The 14,591-nt window shown below is 48.2% G+C and overlaps 1 protein-coding gene across 8 annotated transcripts in view; it reads right to left on the bottom strand.

The window, feature by feature from the left end:
- ANKS1B (ankyrin repeat and sterile alpha motif domain containing 1B) overlaps window positions 1-14,591 on the bottom strand; it is a 1,095,863-nt gene that overhangs the window by 809,910 nt on the left and 271,362 nt on the right. For all 8 annotated transcript variants that reach the window (XM_019515011.1, XM_019515009.1, XM_019515010.1 and 5 more), the window contains one exon: window positions 10,354-10,494. In XM_019515011.1, the coding sequence (XP_019370556.1) occupies window positions 10,354-10,494 (141 nt within the window). The remainder of the gene's footprint in view (window positions 1-10,353; window positions 10,495-14,591) is intronic.

The raw sequence follows: 14,591 nt of genomic DNA, 5'->3' as shown, positions 1-14,591 counted from the left end.
AGGTGAGCAGCCCTCAGTGGTGAAAGAACAGGTTAGGGGACTACTTAGAAAAGCTGGATGTGTATAAATCCATGGGGCCAGATGGGATGAACCCAAGGGTGCTGAGGGAGTTCACTCATTTGCACAGCCATTGGCCATTATCTTTGAAAACTCATAGCAATCAGGAGAGGTCCTGGATGATTGGAAAAGGGCAAACATAGTGTCCATATTTAAGAAAGGAAAAAAGGAGGCTCCAGGGAACTACGTCAGCCTCACCTCAGTCCCTGGAAAAGTCATGGAGCAGGTCCTCAGGGAATCCATTTCTAAGCACTTGGAGGAGAAGGTGACTAGGAACAGTTAGCATGGATTCACCAGGGGCAAGTCATGCCTGACCAACCTGATTGCCTACTATGATGAGATGACTGGCTCTGTGGATGCAGGGAGACCAGCGGATGTGGTATACCTTGATTTTATCAAGGTTTTTGATAGTCTCCCACAAAATTATCCCAGGCAAGCTAAGGAAGTACAGGCTGGATGAATGGACTGTAAGGTGGATAGAAAACTGGCTGGAGCATTGGTCTCAGAGAGTAGTAATCAATGGCTCTATGTCTAGCTGGCAGCCAGTATCAAGTGGAGTACCCCAGGAGTTGGTCCTGGGACCAGTTTTGTTTAATGATGAGCAGAGATCCTAATTTTCTCTGTTAAAAAATCTAAAATACTCTGATTAAAAACTCCAAATCTATGTGCACCCGTCGGGCTTCGATCATCCGATCACATGCCGCCCGGCTTTGGGTGTGTAGGGCTGTCCGTCGCTCTGTTCCTGTGATTGTACTGCACGGACGTCCCGCCCCGGGGTAGCCTCCACCCCAATCTCTCCTGCCACGACTTTTTTTGTTCCTTCAGTGGTGGGGTCTGACTACTGGGGCTCATCCGGCATCTGGGATCTCTAGATGGCAGTCTTCCGCAAGGCTCCAACCTCCCCTACACCTTGCCCTGATACCCAGCCTCAACGAGTCGCTGATGTCTCTCGGCCCGACCCTTGCCTATTGGTGTTCTGGGCTCTCCGGTAGAGACGTACTAGGTCTGACCCAACCCCCAAATCTGAGTTATAACTTTAGGGGCCTGCCCAGTCATCTCAACTCCCTCTAAGGCGATACCCTTCACCCAATTGAGCCAACTCTAGGGCTCAATGCGACAGGCCTTCCAACCCCTCCAAAAGTGGGAAACAAAGAAACAAAAGGAGAAACACTATTAATACCAGTAAGTTCCTGACTACACAAAATGGGCTAGCCTAGCCCCGAGAATTTCTAGCTGGCCCTGTCCTGAGTACACATACGTCTGGCGGTTATCACACTTTCCTTTCCACACTGCGGCCCCCCTGCATGTTAGCTGGACCCTTGATGGTCCCTCTAATTCCGCCCACTGTGTGTCCCCTGCCAGGCAGCTCTTTGCAGTTGGAGCTTGTCTTCTGCAGCCCCTCTTGCTGCTTAGGCTTTCTGTTCCCCACCTGGGTTTGATCCTGGAGCCTTCCTGAACCTGCACCGATCCCACCTGGGTTGACGTCTCAAGTTCCTTCACTCTCTCCTCTTCTTCGGGGCAATCTCTGTTGTCAGCTTCTTCATCCTGATTCCTTGGATCCTCTCCCTCAACTCCTTCGTCTGGGTGAGATGCATCTGCCTTCTCTCTCTCCGTGCCAATGCTGGCGTCCTCCCTCCGGTGGGCTTCGAGGCAGCCTTCTGCCCTGTGAGAGGCAGTCCTGCCTCCTCTTACCCCTAATTGGGGTTCCAGGGATACCTTCCCCATTGACTCTCCTCATGGTCCTCCCTCCTCCTCTCCTTCGCCTGCACTACCTCTTATCCTCCCGCGCCGGCTCCGCCCACTCCTCCCCACAGCTGGCCACAGTTTTAAAAAGAGGCGGCTAACAAGCTGCGTGGGTCCCACCACCACTTCCGGTTTCGCCATGGTGTCGGCTGCAGGTAAGGGATTCTTTGTTTTTGTCTCTCTCTCCTTGCCTTCCCTGGTATGTTCTGGCCCCCGGGGTTCCCCCTTGGCCCCTCGGGGTCTGTCCCCTGTACCCTCCCTGTGACACTATGTTTTTTGTGATTAAAGAAATGCCTATATATATCCAGCTGTGGCTGTCTCCCCCCACCCTGCTGCTTTGTGGTGCTGAGCAGCCCTGACATGCTGCTGTCTGCCCCTGCCCATGCTGTTACTCCTCACTAAGAAGCCACAGCCCCCCCCCCCCAGACCTGATTGTGTCCCTCACTCCCAACCCACAGTCCCCTACCCTCCCAGCCATGCTAGTGCCCCTCATTCCAGACCCACAGCCCCCCGGCTCTGCCAATGCTGTTCACTCCTGATCTGTAGCCCCCCAGCCCTGCTGGTGCCTCTCACTCCCAACCTGCAGCACTCTGGCCCTGCCGGTGCCCTTCACTCCTGACCTGCAGCCCCCCAGCTTTTCCAGTGCCTCTCACTCCTGACCCACAGGCCCCTGGCTCTGCCAGTGCCTCTCACTCCTGACCCACAGCTCCCAACTCTGGCCAAATGTCCTTCACTCCCAACCCACAGCCCTCCAGCCCTGCTGGTGCCCCTCAGTCCTGATATGCAGCCCCCTGTCCCCTCTGGGGCCCCTTACTGCTAACCTGCAGTCCCCTTCCCCCCTCAGCCCTGCCGGAGGGTGCCCCCAGCTGCTAGGGCTGGTGGTTGCATTCTGCATGCTCCCTGACCCACAGCTGGACAGCAGTGCCTGAGCCCTGGCTGCTGCATACAGGAGGAGATAGCTGCTGTGGCCAGTGGAGGGAGAAGCACAGAGCCTGGCCCTCCCCGCTGCCTGTGGGCAGACGGGCCAGAGCCAAGCTGAGTGGAGCCCATGGGGGTGGGGGAAAGGATGCAGGCTGCCCAGTGTAGGGCTCAGGGCTCCATACCCTGCTGACCTCCCCCCAGGGACCTCAACAGCCCAGTGGGCGGGAACCAGCATGGAAAGGAGGAACAGGGCAGCAAGGCTCCTTGCTGCTGCTGGGACCCCCACACCAGACACCGGCAGCAAAAGGAGTAATGGACCAGGGGGCGGCCATGCTGCCCTCACTTTCTTATGCCACCAGCCGCTTGTATGCTGGCCTGTGGCTCTACCCCGTGTCATGGCCCAGCCACTTCTGCCCAATACTCCCCTCAAGCTACCTGCACCCCCCCCAACCCCATGTCCCCTCCAGGGTACAGCTGGAGCCTAAAGGCAGTGGCAGCAGCACATGAGCAGCTTGGGGCAGAAGGAAGTGAAGGCAGCACAGCCCCCCATCCATTGCTTCTCATGCTGCTGGCAATGCAGCTGGTGTGGAGGTCCTGGTGGCAGTAGCAGCAATGGCAACAAGTCTTGCCATCCTGCTCCTCCCTCTCTCACTGTGTCCCACCCACTGGGCTTCAGAGGCAGCTCCTGCCCATGGTGGTCTAACTAGGCTACAGCCCTGTGCCCACTGCAGATGCATGAAACTGGGGAGGCATGTGCCCCTCATTTCCCCCGACACATCACCTATGCCCCCGATTCCCCCACACCCTCCCCTAATAGAACTACCTGCTAGGCCTGTGTGAAGCAGCTAGTATTCACTTTGGATTCTGTCAATTCAGGGGACAGTGATTCGATTTGGTAATTTGAATCACTGTCTCAAATCAGATTCAGCCAAATCTGAGTCGGAGATTCAGCCACCACTGAGTCAGCCAAATCTTTGAATCAGACAGACCCCAGCCCCTGCCTACTCTCCCAGGTGCATCAATAGCTGCCACACAGGGCCCCAGCCTCCCAGCTCTTTAAAAAAAAAGCCTGGCAGTCACCAGGTGCTGCCAGGCAGGGGGGGCTCCCTGCTGCCCGATGCTGCATGGGGGGCTCTGCCATGAGCCCTCATCCCCCACCTGCTTTCCCAGCCCCAGCTCCTGGCTCTTTAAAAAAATGTTGCTTACTCACTGGCTCCTGCAAGGCAGGGGGGCAATCCCCGCTGCCCCCACTGCCCTCGTGCTGCATGGGGGGCTCTGCCACAAGCCTGCAAAAGCCTTGATGGCTACTGCAGCAACTGGTGAGTGTGGGGCTTTTTTTTTTTTAAAGAACCGGGAGCTGAGGCAGGCAGGGCAGCTATGTGGGGGGTGGGCTGGGAAAGCAGGTGGGAGATGGAGGCTCATGGCAGAGCCCCCCATGCAGCATGGGACAGTGGGGCTCATCCCCCCCCCCGGGGAGGGGCAGGGGAGTGGGGGGCTTTTTTTTTTTTTTTTTTTTTTAAAGAGCCAGGAGCTAGGGCTGGGCAGGGCAGACATGGGGGTGGGGGGCTGGGAGAGTGGGCGGGCAGTGCTCAGGGGTGCTGGGGGAGCAGGCAGGAGATGGGGCCTAGAAGGTCCCCTCCCTCCTACTCCAGCTCCCCTCCTCCACCCCCTACTTACCAGCATGGAGTCCAGGTCCAGCTCCCTGCAGCAGCGTGCAGGGACTGCCCAAATCTCTGAAGCTCTCAGAATCTTTTCCAAATTGATTCAGACCTTTTTATTGGTCTCCTGATTCCATTCAGCTTCAGAGATTTGGCCGCCAAATTGGGCTGAATCTCCTCCGAATTGAATCATCACCCAAAGCTTTGCACAGCTCTATTACCTGCAGGGAGCTGCAGAAGCTGCTTTCCACCACACTGCCTGACTGCCACATGCATGTGTGCATGTGCACATGCACATGGTGCCCCCTGTATTGGGTTGGCCTCCTTCCACTGCCCCCAACCCCAAGCAATCCCTTGCAGGATGGAACTCTGCCAGCCTGCAAAGGGAAGCCTGTGGTTCCCCATTGTTTTTTTTCCTTTAAAAGAGAAAATCTACATTTCCACACAAAAGGAAAACCTGGATCTCTGCTGATGAGCCATCCTTCTTTGCAGCAATATGATTCCAGTTAGCTTGTCAGGGTACTGTCTAGTCAATGGATAAGGAGTACAGATATTAGCTAGTTTGGTTACTCTTCAGAATACCATAAATGTTAGTGAACAAACCTTAGCATTTATGCGAATTATTTTGAATTATTGTAACAGAGATCCTGGGGCTCCCTGTTACTTTAAGATTATAGTAGCTCAGCCAGGGAGCACTGCAGGCTAAGCAGCAGCTGCAAGCCTCCAGGGCAACAGGCTAATGGGGTAATTATCAGGAACCTGCAGGCGGTCAGCTGAGCAGATGTAGGCAGGGTCCTGGGAACATATAAGTGCAAGGCTGGGGCTACCAAGGTTTCTTTCCCTGGCAGCTGCAGGGGAAGGAGCTCCTGCCTACGAGAGCCACCCAGGGATGCCTGACTACTTGGTTTGCTGCCTATAGGAATAGTGAGGCTTGGGGCGCTCACAAGGTACCCAGACTAAGAGGCATGCTGTACCAGGGAATAAAGTTTTGCTCTCTTGAAGGGGTAGAGGGCTGTTCCCATGGTTATTGTTATGTTATAGCCCAGGGGATTATACTTATGTTACTGTTTAGACTGGTGGTTTGGGTTGGGACTGTAGGGGAGATTTATAGAGATCCCATTAATGTCCAAGGTGCACATAACTACCTTGAGCCCTGCCAGGGGCAGGCTCAATGCTCTAGTGAGTACTGAGCCCAGAGTGGGCATAGTTTGAGGCACAGAGACAGGGGCCAGGGGGGCAGATGGGCGTGGTGATGGAAGGGGAAAACATGGGAGCCTCAAATAAGCCAGGTCCAATGCAGTGGGCCTAGGCTAGAAGACCTAGTCAGAAAAAAGGGGCAGAGGCTGGGGAGGCCAAAGCCCCAACAGTGATGACAGTAACACATGTGAGGAATGGGGTGTGGGGTAAGGGGAACTTAGAGCCATGCAATTAGCCCTTAAGGCTTGGGGTGCCCTCCAGTGGCCCAGTAAGTAAGGCCCAGTAAGGGGCCTGTTTATTTATAACATTCAAACACCTTGGTTCCTAAAGCCCACCCAGCTAATGAGTATCCCCTATTGTATGGGGGCTAATGGGTGAATGCTACAACAAAATACTTGGGACAACTAATGAAAAAAACAGGATAGGAGTGTCGTGTGGGTCAAAGGGTCAAAACGTGAAAATAAGTGTGCCTGAAGGGGACACTGAGCAGAGTCCCCCGGGCTGCACCCACCGGTCCTCAAAGGCATCCAAGGAGCCGGTGGACACTGCCCACTGGTGCTCTTCCCGGAAACATGCATGGACAACTGAGAGAAAAGCAGCTCTGCAGTCTCTGGGCACCTTCCTGGCCAGAGCCTCCTTCCTGGACCCATTTGGCCAGGGCTAGGAGGTTGACCAGGAGGTCCCAGGACTTGGTGGGGTTGCACATGGGGTAACCAAAGACAAAAAGGGGGGATGAAATTCAACCAGAACCTCAAGAAGAGGTTGTGGAGGTGGAAGGGCTGCAGCCTGGCACACTTGAGGGTCATGTGCACCAGGGTCTCCCTCTGCCCACAGAAGGGGCAGGAGACATCTGTGAAACTTGCCACATACATACCCATGGCGACAGCTCCATGGAGGAGCCACCAGCTGAGGTCCCCAGTGGTTCGTGGGATGAGGGCGGAGTACAGACTCAGCCACTGGGATGCCCCAGGTCCTGCCTGACACTTGGTGTCTGGTTGGGGACATGAGGGCGGCATGATGGACAGTACAGTGCATGAGCACGTAGAGGTGGCAGCAATGGACAGTGGAAAAGCAGACTGGTCTGGTGTCCTCCAGCCAGCTCAGGTGGTGGTGTGGGGAGCACTGTGAGGCCGGGCAAGGCACTGGCCCCACGACAAACTCCAGTGGGCTGGAGGACACAGAGGGGAGCGGGGGGCAGCAAGGGGCCTGAGAACTAGTGAAGCCTGGTAAGGAGCCTGGGTGAAGACAGAAACTGGCAGAGGTTCAGTGGAACCGTGGCCATGTTAAGATTCGTGGGCAGTCTCCCCATCTATCATTATTTCCATCAAGCCATGGCAGGTGAGATGGGATGGCACCCGAGGGGTGGAGTGGGCACAGTTGCAGAGCTACCAAGGGGTGACACTGCCACCCCTGGGACCCTGATCTTGTTACAATTATACAAAGTGCTAATGGGAAGTCTTAGGGGTCTGAGAGGGGGCTAGATGAACATTTTGGATGGTTGATTAGAGCAGTGGTCTCCGAAGTGGGGTGCGCGCAAGATGATCCATTGGGGTGCAGGAAGAAAATATTAGAACTTCTATTTATATTTATATAGATATACATATATTGGGGGTGCATGCTCAAAAATTTTTTACTAATAAGGGTGCGCGATCAAAAAAGTTTGGACACCACTGGATTAGAGCACTGTGCTAGGAAGTCAGAGATGGAAGTTCAACCCCCCTCTGGATCAGACCAACTGTCAGGGTCACCAGGGTCAGACCATTCACCATGTTTGGGGTCAGGAATGAATTTTACCCCATAGTCAGAGTGGTATGGATTGTGGGAATTTTTGCCTTCCTCTGTGGCAGGTGGGGATGGTAGGGGGAGTATGGCCCATTTCAATGAAAAACTGTTCCATCATAAGTTCTGACTGGAAGACTGCTGTGCCTGAAAAGCAGTTGCCTTTTATCTTCTGTTAACTTACCTTACCTTAAATGTTATATGTAAATACCCCTGCCAAGAAAGCTCAAAAGATTAGGAAATATGTACACACCTATAATCACGTATAGAGATATTTTCTCTAAAATAAAAGGGAATTTGTTCCACAGTATATGACTATATATAATATACGAATCATAGTTTTACTGTTTGAAGAACAAGCATTGCACCAATACCTACAGGAACAACAGGATGCCGCAAACCTGAGCCACCTTGGGTGCACCCAGATGAGTGCACATGTGCAGTATGCAGAACCTCAGACCCGTCTGCAGTGCCACAAATTGCATGCACCACACATGCAGGTCTTCACCACACTAATTTGCAGGATGGTGGGGTTTTTTGGCACTGGGAGATCCCTGGGTCAGCAAAACCTGTGCCTGAAAAAAATCAGGGTGGTGCATGTGCAGCAGCATGTGCCCACCAAAACCAAAGCCTGGCCAGCTGAAGCCATGCTCTGGGTGCTAGCCAGGCTCCATGCACTGGATCATCACCGCTGGAGCCCCAGGAGGACCCCAGGACCACAGGTGCTGGCCGCAGCCTCTCCTATCCCCCTGGAGTAACTTGCCATGCGCCAGAGTGCATGTGCATGGGCATTCCTTGGGAAGAAACAGCAGCAGCACAACTATATGCCACTGCTATTTATCCCCAGGGAAATGCACATGCATGTTCATCTGGACGTGCCCCCCTGAGCCTTCGTGGGGAAAGACAGCATAAAAATCTAATAAATAAATGACTCAACACCAGACCAGGAACCCTAAACAGGGCATATCTGTTTCACAGGGAGGCTTCATTTGTATCATTGCATTAGAGAAGTTTGGAGTAAGCTAAGGAATACAGGGGTATATGAATCTACCAATTATTCCCCCATTGGGGATGGATGCAATATCCACAATGTCACTTCAGCCCTGAGGCTGCAATAGCAGCTATAAAGTGGTGACCAATGGTGCTTTGTGATTTTTGGGAAAATCACAGAGCTGCTTTTTCCCAAGCCTGTCTATTTAGCCCAAGAAGTATGAACCAGTGTACTAAAGAGAAGTAATTAATATCTCAGTGCCTTAGGGTAGAAAGAGGACATTGCCTAGTGTTGCATTTGTGCCACCACAAAGATTGCAAGTAAATGGACATCCCTATCTGTTGTCATGCCACATCAATGGTGCGACATAAGGAACTGTTAAATAGTGCCGTTTTGTTGCAGTGGGTGTCTATTTGCACTGTGGTGGGAGAGTGTAGGCAGCCCAGAGCTGCTCGCACTCTCCAGTGACCCTAGGTAGTACTGTGGGGACTTGAAGGGCCTGATCCTGCATAGTTTGGGAATTGCCATGCAGGATTGGGCCCCTCAAGTCCCTGGAGCACCTGCCTGGCTTTTCCAACCTATTGAGACAGCCGTGGGAAATCTTGGGACATCTCTCTGGAAACAGGGAAGGTCAGGGTTCCCCACTAATGGAGCCCTGCCCTGGAATCTCCAGGGGTGCATCTCCATAAGCAGGGAAAGCCTATGCTGATTCTAGAGCAAAGGAAAAGAGGTCATAAAATCCCTGGCACCCCATGCCTCCACGCTGGTATCTATGCTGACCTGCACCTCTTGTGCGAAGTATGGGTCACCACAGGTTCTGGTGTGGAGATGCAGGGGAGTGGGAATTCCCTGGGTCCCATAGCACCCTGAATCTTTTTACTGGGACCCTGCTAACTGGTGCTTCATGCAGAGGCATGGGTTGACACAGTTCCTGTGTACAGCCACAGAGTCCTATGGATTCCATGCTGGGTCCTGGCAAGGTATGATGAAGAATGCCTTACGTTCAAAAGCTTGTCCAGCTTTATCTAAAACACGAAGGTGGTCCAATAAAAGATATGACCCCCAAAATAATTGCCTCATAAAAGTATCCATGTGATATAAGAACCTTAATCCCATTTTGAAAAGTGACAGGCATTTTATAGAGTCAGAAACCCCTTGCAGTCCTTCAGTTAAAGGAGCCATGGGATCTGATGTGTGATGCCAACAATACTGCTTCCTGCCATGCCACAAGCGTGTTGCAGGAGGCACAATTGTGGAATCAGGGATCTGATCCCCATTGCACCATACTGCCAGTGCAAGGGGAGCCCAGAATCATTATCCTGGCCCTCCCCTGCACTAGCAAATAGGAAGTCAGTCAGCTGATCTCCACTTCAAACCTCAGGACCATGGAGTCAAGGGCTCTGATCAGGTGATCTGTGCTCCCAGCCTGTGATGTAGCAAAGTCAAAGGCTCCAGTGCACCTCCAAGGCTGGGAGCAGCAGTCCTCTGATCTATACTCCCAGCCTCAGCAGCACATGAGAGTCGAAGGCTCCCATGAGCCCCTGAAGCAGGAAGCCCCAATCAGCTCATGTCTGATAACACATACAATTTAAGGTGAGATGGGAACCAGCCACAAAGTTATTACATATATTTTGTGTAATAATGTTGTGGCTTATTCTTTGTTTTATTGTGCCATTAACTGCATTTGTGTGTGACTAGTTAATCACATCTTTAGTGTAACATCTGCCAGGGGCTTAAGTCACACTAATTCGCTACACCACTTTTGTGGATATTACCTGTGAATTTTTCAGGCTTTTTCACAATGCTATCATTTAGCAGTTTCTACACTATATCTATTGTATATGAACTATATCTATTGTATATGACATCTCCCTTTTCTGTATATTGTTTCACTTTTTCATTTTTAAAAGTTATTATTTTGTAAAGAGAAAACATAGGAAAAAATATTGTTTCCACATACTTAGAAGTATGTGCTGGATATTTTAATGTGGAAAGGTAAACAGATACCTGTGTGAGAATAGGGAATCCAAGGTTCCTGCATCCATTGCAAGGTGTTAATGCTTCCCATAAACCTGTGGGACCACAACTGTTTTCACCCGCATCTTCCTCTTCCTCTTCTCCTGGTGAAAAGTTTGTTGATGAAGTCTTCTATAGATAAAGAAACAGTACTTGGAAAGTGAAATTTAATGGCAGACTATAATTGCACATTTTTCTTTATTTTAATATAAAGACATTAAGATTGATTATAAAACTTCACATGCCTAGAAGCCAGTAAATATTCTGCAATTTCTAATTAAATAATGTATCTCTTCAAGTAATGATCTGTAACATACATATTGTATTATATAAAAATACATGTGCTGGGCCACACTAAATAGGATTTTAATTAGGAGTGAGCATAATATACATTTGAAGGAGTTTTTTCTCCAACAATTGAAGAATGATTTTAAAATTGTGCAGAGTGTACAGCATAGTTGCCCTGCAACCTGTCAGTTGGAAAATAATATTTATTTCACTTTAAACTAACTTTTACTTTGTTATTTTTCAGTAAAAGCTCCAGAAAATGACAGCTAATAATGATATTAAACTTTCACTCCTCCAAATTAGGCAGAAATTATACACGAGGTGGAATATTATAGAAACACTGCACATTTATAGGTTTTTGTTCTCCTATCCAGTTATCATATTTGATAGAAAATGTAATTCTGTAACTGTTTTTTTATTGGATTGGCCAGCGTCTTGTGCAAAAAGAAGGTAAAAATTTAGTCACAATATAGAATTTGATCTAGTTAGATATTTGCCAGTAATAAAAATATAACTTGGCTTGTATTGTGGAAAGTACATATTTCTTATTTAAAAGTCACAGGAGATGGTTCTCATTTTCTTAATTTATTTTAAGACACTGTGTCAAGATGCTATAATCATTATTGGGAGAAAGGGTCAATAGGTTACATGAGGATCAGACAGTCAAAACTACACTGAAATCAGTGAGAGCCAAGTCACTGATTTCACTCAGAAGCAGGGTTGCAAACTATCGGTAAATTTACTTACTCTCAGTAAAATATCAAACTAAAATGGCTAAAAATACTTTAGCTATCAGTAAAAACACTAAGTGACTACAGCTCGATTGATGATCTGACAGACAGAGGACAACAGCATCATCTGAGTGGGAGTGCAGCACCCTTAGGGAGCATTCTCTGCGGCTGCATCCTGTAATACTGCTAGGTCACAGTTAGGCTTCTTTGGGGTTCTGTCTTGCTCTGCTGGTCCAGTGGGTGCAAGGCTTGGGGGTAGGTTGGGGAGTGTAGCATGGTTCAAGGTGTAGTTGGGGGTATCAGGGAGTGATGGTGAGTAGTGGGCCCGTGGAAGGAGATTGAGGGGAGCACAATGTAAACTATTGCTGCAATCAAACAGGGTTTTTTACTGCAAACTTTTTGCTGACAACCAAACTTTTTTTTACTTTTTCTACTGTGTTTGATATTCAACTCCCAAATTTGAACCCAGCCCTTCTAACTGGGACTTGGCAGAAGAGTTACATTTACATTATATAATATATATATCAGTAAAAATGTGTCAGTAAAAAAGTTTAGCTATCAGTAAAAAGCTTGCAGGGTGTCAATTAAAAAATAATCTTGGCAATCCTGCTCAGAAAAGAGATAGAGTTAACACTGAACAGCTTGTAAATTAGACTCCCATCTCTATTTTTCCCCTAGATCAGGGATATCAAACTCACCTTGCGATGGCCAGATCCAGACCTTCCAGGCCAGGTCCAGCCCATGGCAGGGAGTGGCTTCAGCCTCGGGCACAGGGCAGTAGCAGGGCTGGTAGTGGGGAAGGTATGACAAGCATGCAGGCCATGTGGCCACCTGCTGTAGTAGTGGTAGTGGTGATGAGGCAGGTGGCTGCAGTGTGACCAAGGCTGTATATGCCTTTGCTTGCCTTCCTGCCACCAGGGGGCTTGTTCTTCAGGGCCCAGGACCCTGAATTCTGTGACTGGCCACACCTCCTAAACCCCATCCCCCCAAGCTTCAGGTTCCTGTTGGTAGCGCAGTGGGCTGGATAAAGCAATTCAATGGGCCATATATTTGACACCCCTGCCCTAGATTATTACTTTGATTCTCTTTAAATTGGAGGTATATAAAACCTGGTCCAAAAAATAAAATCAATCTAGATCTGCTTGATGAATCTATTTGGTCCACCTGACATTCAGATCCTAGATTTTTATTTAGTACCTTCCCCACCCCCCAATTAAAAGGTCTGAGTCCCAAGGATGCAGAGTTGTCTTCATATATAAAGTCAGACATGAATTTTAACTAATGCAATGCTGCCTTCACAAGTCTGCAGGCAACTTGAATCAATGAGCAGTGGTTCTGACCTCTCCCTCCTGTTAATGCCATGGTAATATCAGCTCTAAAGCCAAGTTATGAAAATTGTTCATCAGCAATAACCAGTTAATTGGAGAGCATTTTATCAAATGAAATGTTAAAATGGACGGAACTTGAAGCATGAAAGGAAACACAAAAGAAAAAACATAAATATGACACAAGACAAAGGAGGCTGGAGAAACAAACAAAACAAAATTAGTGGTTCTGAAACTACTGGCTGCTATCTTATACAGAATATGGTAATACAGCAGTGTACAAAAAGATATTAAGCAACATTTTATAACATCTAAAAACTATTCAATAGGCCATGAGTCCTTCCTATTCAGAGTTGTGATGCCATCTTCTGTTTTTTTAACTCTATGTTCAGTTCATATCAGTTATTTTTTAACATATGCAAGTTGCACTGAGCAAGTACTCCTAAATTCATAACCCAGGCCACTCATGCAAAATTAAAAATGGAAATTATCCCTCTCTTCAGTTTGAATCCACTGTTTTACAAGTTACTGCATCCTTTATTACAAACTCAGTGAACCAAACCATTTATGTTTTATATTTTTTTAAAGTAAACATTTATTTACTTTGTACTTTCAAATTCACTAAGACATTTTCTTAACATGTTATTTCATGAGATTATTTTGACAGTCAAGTGGTGCTACAAAATGTGTTACTATAGTAACAAGCATCTTGCATGGATTATTAAAAGGGTTGGGTTAACTCTGCCGAGTGCAGGTCATTGAGGAGTTTTATTGTTATACAGTTGTGTAGGAAGAGGAAGCAGACCATGAGTCCTTCCTATTCAGAGTTCTGATGCCATCTTCTGTAATTTTTACTTTAAGTTCATATAACTTATTTTACAAGCTTTGTGCCACAGAAGAATAAATTACCCCTTTAATTAAAAAAAATCCCCATCTTCTTGTCCCCCTTTGCCTAAGGATGAGGACATCTTATATCAAGGCACAAAAAGGGTATAAAACAAGTGATGGCATTTTCATGCTCTGGTGTGCTTGCATAATGTCATTTTCATGGTGATGTTGGTTGTTTATTCTACTTCCAGCACATATGGAAATATTTATGAAAGAGATAAGTTTCCCTCAACTGCAGGAATAAGAAGAATCTCTTCAACTGTAATCTAGTTCTTGCCTATCCGCTGACCTGAGATAAACCACATTTATTTCCCTTAGCTTTATTCCTAATATCTCATCTTTTCTCATATGTGAGTCCTTTCTCCAATTTTATCTCTTCCTTCAGATAAGGTAACTAATATTGGTTTTAGTAGAATGTTTAATATTAATGGGAGCTTGCCAACTACACCTGACATTTTGTTCTTTGAAGTTGGAAATTGACCAACCCTGCAAGGTCAGCTTGACAGTTCATATTCAGGAAACTTGAACATACAGAAAGCAGGCACCACTCTTTTCCTCCATCCTTAACTTCAGCCACTTCCTCCTCTCCCAGGAGCCTCTTTAAGTTATAAAAAATGCATTTTTTTGACCAACATGGTTAATGCATGGTTAATTTCTAACACCTTAACTGGGTAGTAAAAGCATAAACAGCTTGAGTGATGGTCCTAAAGTTATGGCTCATCCTGGATAACAAGGAAGTGTGAAGAAATAAAGTTGAAGACAGAGATTTGAAAAGACGAGTGAATCTGTAAGAAAAATGATCCAAACATATTGGTAAAGAGACAATATATTTTACTCAGTCTTCATTTGTTCTACAGCAGTGTTACCCAATCCTTACACCCTGTGGGCTAGATAGGTGCTGCCAGGTCTGTCTGCAGACTGGATTTGGTTGGTAGGCTTGATCAAGTAAGCAGAGCTGGCACAGCAGGGGCCTCATCCAGCTGCGGGGGGGTGGGGG

Source organism: Gavialis gangeticus, unplaced genomic scaffold (assembly GCF_001723915.1).
Source record: "Gavialis gangeticus isolate Ggan-Ray unplaced genomic scaffold, GavGan_comp1, whole genome shotgun sequence".
In the NCBI taxonomy this organism is placed as follows: Eukaryota; Metazoa; Chordata; order Crocodylia; family Gavialidae; genus Gavialis; species Gavialis gangeticus.
The sequence above is the reverse complement of the archived record's forward strand: the minus strand, read 5'-3'. Positions and strand labels throughout refer to the sequence as shown.